This window comes from Triticum dicoccoides, chromosome 7A, assembly GCF_002162155.2.
Source record: "Triticum dicoccoides isolate Atlit2015 ecotype Zavitan chromosome 7A, WEW_v2.0, whole genome shotgun sequence".
Classification (NCBI taxonomy): Eukaryota; Viridiplantae; Streptophyta; class Magnoliopsida; order Poales; family Poaceae; genus Triticum; species Triticum dicoccoides.
This window is the reverse complement of record NC_041392.1, coordinates 433,275,915-433,284,556: the sequence shown is the minus strand read 5'-3', so window position 1 is coordinate 433,284,556 and position 8,642 is coordinate 433,275,915. Positions and strand designations below refer to the sequence as shown.

The window sequence follows — 8,642 nt, the reverse complement described above, 5'->3', positions numbered from 1 at the left end:
GATATGGAAAAACACGTGGCACCAATCCAGACAAGTACTCATCGCGAGAAAAGCACGATAAACAATGAATTCAAACCGGATATGAAAGAACACGTGACACCAATCGAGACAACTACTCATCGCGAGAAAGCGCGGTAAGCTATGGATTCAAACCGGATATGGAAGGACACGTGGCACTAATCCAGGCAGCTACTCATCGCGAGAAAGTGCGGTAAGCTATGGATTCAAACCAGATATGGAAGGACATATGACACCAATTCAGACAACTACTCATCGCGAGAAAGCGCGGTAAACTATGAATTCAAACCGGATATGAGAAGACACGTGGCACCTATCCAGACAGCTACTCACGGCGAGAAAAAACACGATAAAACTATGAATTCAAATCTGATATGAAGAACACGACACCAATCCATGCAACTACTCATCGCGAAAATGAGTACCGTAGAATCCAACAAAATAGAGTACGTGGCACAAATCGAAGGAAAGGATTTCTACGCGAAATCTAGATGAATAAAATGCGTAGTCGCGTAGATATCGAAGGAAAGGATTTCTACGCGAAATCTAGATGAATAAAATGCGTAGTCGCGTAGATACACGAAGGCGAGAGACACCATCGTCCATGCACGGCGTGTCGTGCCATTTTAAACTTTGGAGCTAGACTCGATCGGGATGAACAGAGTGGGAGTGGTTGTTCAACTGATTGACATAGTACCCAGGCCTAGACTGACCTGCCACGAGTCACCACCAGGTGAACAGAAGGTCTAGCTTGGCGTGTGTAAGTGCCTGTTCGGAAACTCTTCCATCCCTTAAACTCCGCTCCGCTCGGGAGCTGGTTTCAAGCCACTCCCTGCTTTTGTGTTGGCGCTCCCTCCCCTCCGGGAGCTGCAGTGGGGGAGCGGAAAGAATCCGAACAGAGCCTAAATTAGCAGGATTAACAAGACTCATAGTAATAGTCATCGCAGAAAAAAAGCAAACAAGACTCATAATAGTGGAGGTGGAGTGCGTACAGTACATACTCGCGTTTGGCAGCTGGAATTTATGGGCCTGCTTTACTTTGGGTGTGGTAGCAGCCGTAATCCAGCCAGCCAGCCAGCCGGTAAAAAACAATGGCCTGCCATATTCGCAGTCTTTCTACCGTCTTGCAGCTGCACCCCCAGGCCAGGTTGGCCCACCACCCTGCGCTATCACGTAGACGGCAACGCCCGATCGCCCGCCGTCGGATGCGCCGCGTGCGGCCAGGATGGGGCTTTGCCCAAAGTGGTTGCACCGTGCTCCCTGCGCCGGGCCGAGCGCTCTGCCTATAAGAGGAAACCGTGGGCACTCCCGCACCTCCACCTGGTACTGAGAGGAGGAGAGGGTTTTTGGAGAGGAGACTCTTGCCATTCCTCCCCGGCCGCATCTCTGCTCGCCTCGCCGCGCGCTTCAATCAATCAGTAAGAGGGAGGGTGGTGATTTTCTTGCTCGGCCTTCGTCCTCCTCTGTTCTTCTTTCTTTTCTCCTCTGATAATTTTGCCAGTGATATGATCTCTCGCTCGCTCTGCTTTTCTTTCTTGTGTTGTTTCTTTCCGCCTCTCTCCTTTCCCCTGGCTTCTTTTGGTTAATAATCTCTCTTGCCGGTGCTAGTTTTTCCCCATGTTATTTGGGAGCGATGCTCGTCTCCGTATATGTTCCCGATCTACCTTCTGTCTAGACCCGTGCTGGTTTACTGGCAGTTCCTCTCGTTCTCTGCCTACTTCTTGTTCTTGTTCGTGTTCGATCGGTCTTCTTGCGCAACTTCCTTTACTTGCTTCGCCGCCCTCCTTGTCTTTGGCCTAATCTCTCTGCCTCTTGTCTTTAATCTCTTGCAGGTGTTGATTAATCGGCGTCGGATCCACCGATCTAGAACATCCAGGCCACCAAGAGATGGGGTAATGCATCTTCTTTGCTCTGCTTCCTTCTTTTTCTCTGTTGCCATGATTCCTGCATCTTTGTGTTCCTGTGTGTGTCATCCGAGTGACTGGGGGCGTAAGAGGATTCATTCTTTTTTTTTGAGAGAGAGAGATTTCTTTTCCTGTTTTTTTAGGAAAACCTTTTCTGTTGATTTTTTTTTGAGACATACCTTTTCTGTTGATGATCGTGGTGCACTTCACTCACACCAATCCGGCCTCTCGTACGCCAGATCCATATTTTCCCAGCCATATGGGCTGGATGGGCCGGCCTGGTTTACATCTACCTGTTTTTTTAGAACAGTCGGGCTAGATTTACTTGTGTTTTTTAGGGGCGTCAGCGTAGATCTAGTATCAGTGAAGAAACAACAAACTGCTAGTAGGAGATTTGTTTCTTTTTTTATCCGAATTAGGAGATTTGTTTCTTTTTTTTAATCTGAAGTAGGAGATTTGTTTCTGGCCCAACTACCTAAATTGAACTGCCCTTCTGAAGCGAGAGTAACTGGAAGGTTTGTGGTGAACCGGAACACCGAGTGAGTGCGTGCGTTAGTTGGCTCTCACGCGAGATCTGAATGGGACGAACTGAAGAGCGTTGTTTGTATTGTCCCGCTAATCGGGGACTAATTGCCTTGCTGGGTATTAGCCGAGATGAGCGTGACAGTAGCAGACTCTGTTTCTTTTTCTTCATAATCACCATGCCTAGACGGCTAGACTGACAGGTCAGCAGAAGATCTTGCCGTTTGTAAATTATTATATTAGTGCTGTGGTAGGATTAATAGTAGTACCAGGACTCATAATAGCGGAGTGTGCGTGCTCGCGTTTGGCAGAGGGGAAGGAGGTGCCCGGCCGTTGGAATTCTTGTGCCTGCTTTACTTTCCTTGTGCCAGCCACACCACAGCCAGTGCCAAGGCCACACGTAATCCAGCAGACAGGCAGGCAGGCAGCCAGCCAGCCGGTCAAAAAACGCATCTGCCCACAAGCAAACAAGCAAGGCCTGCCATTTCCGCAGTGTCTCTCTCAGCTGGCCCACCACCCCCCCGCTGCGATCACGTAGACGGCCACGCCCGATCCACCACTGTCGGATGCGGCGCGTGCGGCCACGATGGGGCTTTGCCAGGAGTAGTTGCACCGTGCTGCCTGCGCCGGGCCACGCGCTTTGCATATAAGAGGAAAGCCGTGGGAGGGGGCTGCAGCGAGGCGCTTGCCATTCATCCCACTTTTCTCTTCCCCATCTCGCACGCTGCGACGCTGCTGCTTCCATCAAGACACAACAAGAGATAGAGAGAGAGAGAGAGAGAGACCGAGACCTTGCTGGTGATTTTCTTGGCCCTCTTCATCTTCCTCCTTTTTCTCCTTCGTCTTTTTCATCTCTAATATATTCTTTTGGTTTTGGTTAATCTCTCTTGCCCGCCCTGCACAACTAGTACTAATTTTTGGGAGTATTTCATTTGGGTTTTCCTTTGGGTTTGGTTGATCTCTCTTGCTCGCCGTCGATGCGGCGACGGCGGCCGCCCAATGCCGACCGTTCACCCAGATCGACGCCGCGGCCGCGACCACAGCCCTGCGGGATAACCACAAGCACGCCCGGCGCTCTACCCCCATCACGCAAATCGCCACGGCTACGGCCTCCCGCCCCTGGCTGCCGCCGCGCGCGCCCTCGATGAGGTCTGCCATGCCGTCGCAGACCGCCCGCCGCATCGACCTGCTCCAAGGCCCGACCCTTCCCCTCTCCATCCCTTTCCTCACCAACGAGCAGCATGAGATCCAGCAGCAGCCTGCTAAGACAGAAGAACCAAAGCCCCATGTTCCTGCATCTCTCTCTGTGTATAAATGGAGGCTTGGGTGATGCAGTACAACTATTTGATCAAACGTACAAAAAAAGAGCATGATCCATGGCTCTGTTACTCCACGATTGAATGCCTCCTTCCCTGAGATGCACGGTACACGGTGTTCTTGGCAGCACCGTCGTGGTCTCGCTTCTTTTTGTTCTGCCTAATTAGCTAGGTCTCTACTATTTGTTGGCAGCACCGCACGGTATTTCTTTTGGTTTTGGTTGATCTCTCTTGCTCGTGTGTGCGTGACGTGTTTGGGGTATTGCTTTAGAGGGTTTGTGGCCCTTGAGAAGGAGGTGCGCTGGCGTTTGATCTTTAGCCCGAATCTGCATGCTTAAGTCGTGTTCTCCTTAGGATGCGATTTGGTATGTGAATGTGCATGCGCTCCCTCAGTGTGTATGAGCAGCGTCGAATCAGGTCTACTACTCATGCTTACATCTCCAACACTGTTCCATATATGTGTGCATTTATTGATTTATAATAACACGCTTGGTGGGCACAAGAGGTGGTGTTTCTCTTGTTGTTGTGAATTGGTTACATACCATTGCTCCTCTTGTTGTTGTGAATTGGTCACACAACATCAGGGTGTTAACTGCTTACTGTTTCTTGTCTAGTTGCTTTGTGTAAACATCAGTATGTTTTTCTTCTACTGTCAGTCCACTGTCTTGCTGCTTGGTGCAATTTTTCTAGCTGATCATCCCATATTTTCAGGTCTCATATGGAGTGCAGTTCAGACGAGTCGTCAGAGCTAAGTGACGCTGATATCGATGACTATGCTGAGAAGGCCTACACGGACCTCAAGTCTGGCAAGCTTGTGGCGAGGTTCGGCGCCGACAGGTTTAGGTGCCCGTTCTGCCCTGGGAAGAAGAAGCAGGACTACCGCTACAATGAGCCAATTGGTGTGGGCGCATCCAACCGTGCTGCCAAAGTGAAGGCAAACCATCAGGCACTGGCCAGTCACCTCAAGACTGATCATGCTGATGCAGCAGGTTCGTTGCCACCGCGACAGGCCGAGGCGCTGATCAACCCTCCAAAGCCAGTCCAGGACCAGGAGCTGTTTGTTTGGCCCTGGATGGGCATCCTTGCCAATGTTCCAGTAGAGCAAACACAGAGAGGTGGAGCCATTGTAATGCAACAGCTAGCCGGTTACAAACCCATACGTTTCAATGCTGTGCATTGTCCTGACGGCGGGTACACTGGCTTTGCAATAGTCCGTTTCAACAAGGATTGGATCGGGTTCAAGGATGCCTTGGGATTCCACAACACCTACAAATCACATCATCTGGGTAAAACGGATTGGGAGGCAAATAAAAGTGACAAGTACATGTTTGCCTGGCTGGCAAAAGAGGAGGATTACAAAGCAGATGATCCAGTTGGCAAGTTCTTGTCAGAAAATGGTGATCTCAAGACAGTGGCTGAACTGCAACAGGAGATGTCCCGCAAGACTGACACTCTCATAACTAGTTTGACGAGCCAGATTAGTGCTAAGAGCAAGTACTTGATGGAACTTGAGTGCAAGTGTAATCAGATGGATCTCGCTCTTCAGAGGGCTATGGAAGACAATGACTCGCTGGACCAACGCTACAATGAAGGTATCCCCCACTCCCCGAAGTCTCATGCAATTGCTGTATTAATGGTACACTCGTTTGCATTGCGAATATGATCATGTCCATTGTATCATGTTTTATTTGTTTCCTCTGCAGAAATGCGAAAGATGCAGTCAACTGCCCGTGAACATTCGTTGAAAATTTTCCATGAGACTGATCAGCTGAGAAAGCAGTTGGATGAGAAAGAGAACGACATCAGAAGGCGATCAAAGCAACTAAGTGAAATAGTTGCTCAAACTGACATGGAAAGAAGAAAACTGGAGAATGAGAGGAAGAAGGTATGAAATTCATTCACATAACTGTTTACTATAAAATGCATCATTTATACCGGAATTCAGTGAATAGCTTTCTTGGTCTAAAATTTGACTCTGTTTACAATATACTGATAATGTTCTCGGAATACTAGCATTTTGGCATGCTTGTGGTGATCTTTTTGTAGAAAAATCTAGCTGGCTAGTTATCTTACTGCTGAACTAATTTCCCTTCAGAATGATGGTCAAAACGACTCCCTTAACATGGCAAGAATTGAGCAAGAAAAAGCCAATGAAGGTGTGCGGCTTCTTGTTGAGAAACACAAGGTATGCGATCCTACCCTTCCAATTGTTAGTGTCATTCAAATGTCTAGAGAGTTTCCATTCCAGAATCTAGAATTTACCCTGACATGTCAAATTCATTTTCAGAAAGAGAAGGAAGCCGCTCTGAACAAAATCTTGCTGTTAGAGAAGCAGCTTGATGAGAAGCATCAGCTGGAGCTGGATATTCAACAGCTTAGAGGCAAACTGGAGGTGGTGAAGCACATGGAGGGAGAGGGAGTCGATGTGAAGAAACGTACTGAAGAGCTGAATAAGGATCTACAGGATAGAATCGACGCAATGGAAGACCTGGAAGAGCTAAATCAAGCTCTGATCATCAAGGAAAGGATGACCAATGATGAACTGCAGGATGCAAAGAAAGAGCTTATTTCGGTAAAGTTACACACACGCACACACACTTGTTCTCTTTAACAGTTCTCATTTTGTGGGGAAAATTTTGTACACTAAAATCTTGAGCTTGTTGTTTTACAGGGCTTGGTCGATCTGTTGGGTCCTCGTAGCAACATTGGAATCAGGAGGATGGGTCAAGTGGATGAGAAGCCGTTTATTGAAGCTTGCAAGCCAAAGTATGGCGCGGAGGCGGATACAAAAGCTCTTGAATTTTGCTCCATGTGGCAAGACAATCTGAGGGATGCTAATTGGCACCCTTTTAAGATAGTGACCACAGGTGAAAAGTCTGAGGTATGAACAATCAATGGAGTGATTCTTATCTTGTTGCCTTCCTGTCTTAAGCAAATACTACCTCCGTCCTGGTTTATTGGTCCCTATTGTATTTTGTGTCAAATTTTGATCATAAATTTAACTAACAAAATGTTCATGCATGTCACGAAAAGTTATATCCTTCAAAACTATGTTCAAATACGAATCCAATGGTATATTTTTTGTTGACATGCATTGACACTTTGCTAGTTAAATCTTTTGGTCAAAATTTGGCACAAATTACAAAGGGGATCAATAAACCAGGACGGAGGTAGTACTCGCTGACAAGTACTTATTGCAATGATCAACACTTGCTGACAAGTACATATTGCAATGATCAACACTTGCTGACAAGTACATATTTGCAATGATCAACAATAACATGATGTGATGTGCCCCCCAGCAAATCATCGACGAAGGCGACGAGAAGCTGGTGGGGTTGAAGGAGGAGCTGGGTGAAGAGGTTTACAAGGCTGTGACCACCGCGCTGGTGGAGATGAACGAGTACAATGCCAGCGGCAGCTATGTGGTCTCGGAGCTGTGGAACAACAAAGACAACAGGAAGGCTAGCATGGGAGAAGTGGTGGAGCATATCCTCAAGCAGTGGAAGGCGAAGCGTAAGAGGTGATCAACGTGTCGTACTCGGTACAAGCAGTGGTTTTCCGTTTTGGGGATTCGAGAGGACTTGACAAACTGTTTCCCTTTAATAATGTTGGTGAACTGCAAGACAAGTTATGTGCTGCTCAGTCAGTCTGAGAGCAGTGATGTATGGGAACCCCTTCTATTCCATTCGTAGTTGGCAGACAATGGTTGCAATGAATCGTTTTTTCTTCCTTATGATTGGTTCTTTTTTCTGCAATGGATCGCTTTATTGTCATTCTTAGTGTTTTTTTAGCATCTGGCATGCATGAACGCGATCGACCTATTTTCTTGTGAGGAGCACTTTTGCTCTAAAGTTGGAAGATGTGGTTTAGTCACAAATTTTAGATAATTTGTTTGGTCATGTGAGAATTTATTTGGCGCGTGTGGTTTTTGTATGGCTGACGCTCGATTGGCCAGCCCAATTTTTGGCCGGTCACATCCCGAACATCTGTTGCGTTGTCCTCCAACTGTTGGATTAGGGCCTCTTCCTCGTTTGTGTGCTAAATCATGCAACCGTGTTGTAACACTCACAATGCGGCTATATCTCTCATGTGTCGGGGTACGACTTAGGGGCATAATCGCATAATAGTTTTATCGCAAAAGAGGTAATCTTCACACTATCTCATGTATTAGATAAGAAAGAGATAAAGAGTTGGCTTACAATCACCACTTACACAATACATAAATAATGCATACATCATCCACATACACTCAAAGACCGATTACGGCTAAATCCGAATAAAAAGGAAGATAAACCCCAAATGCTAGATCCCCGATCGTCCCAACTGGGCTCAACTACTGATCATCAGAAAACGAAACGTAATAACGACCCAGATCCTCGTCGAACTCCCACTTGAGTTCGGTAGCATCACCTGCACTGGTATCCTCGGCACCTGCAACTGTTTGGAAGTAACAGTGAGTCACGAGGACTCAGCAATCCCACACCCGCGAGATCAAGACTATTTAAGCTTATGGGTAGGAGAAGGTAGTAAGATGGAGCTGCAACAAGCACTAAGCATATATGTTGGCTAACATACGCGAATAAGAGCGAGAAGAGAAGCAACGCACGGTTGAGAAGTTAGAAGTGATCAAGAAGTGATCCTGAAACTACTTATGTTCAAGCATAACACAAGACCATGTTCTCTTCCCGGACTCCGCCGAAAAAAGACCATCACGGCTACACACGCAGTTGATTCATTTTAATTAAGTTAAGTGTGAAGTTCTCTATAACCAGATGTTAACAAATTCCCATCTGCCACATAACCGCGGGCACGGCTCTCGAAAGTTTATACCCTGCAGGGGTGTCCCAACTTAGCCCATCACAAGCTCTCACGGTCAACG

At 47.2% G+C, this 8,642-nt stretch overlaps 1 protein-coding gene across 2 annotated transcripts; it reads left to right on the top strand.

Annotated features, from left to right (window-relative positions):
* Positions 1-1,323: 1,323 nt before the first annotated feature.
* On the top strand, positions 1,324-7,518 carry LOC119328021 (factor of DNA methylation 1-like). 2 transcript variants are annotated; one of them, XM_037601063.1, is made up of 8 exons: positions 1,324-1,436; positions 1,851-1,910; positions 4,472-5,352; positions 5,464-5,645; positions 5,856-5,945; positions 6,048-6,332; positions 6,432-6,641; positions 7,063-7,518. In XM_037601063.1, the coding sequence occupies exons 2-8, from the start codon at positions 1,906-1,908 to the stop codon at positions 7,285-7,287; spliced, it is 1,878 nt and encodes a 625-aa protein (XP_037456960.1). In that variant the 5' UTR covers positions 1,324-1,436; positions 1,851-1,905; the 3' UTR covers positions 7,288-7,518. The 2 variants fall into 2 exon arrangements, with proteins under 2 accessions (XP_037456960.1, XP_037456961.1); XM_037601064.1 differs by lacking the exons at positions 1,324-1,436; positions 1,851-1,910 and adding an exon at positions 3,118-3,242.
* The last annotated feature ends 1,124 nt before the right edge of the window (positions 7,519-8,642 follow it).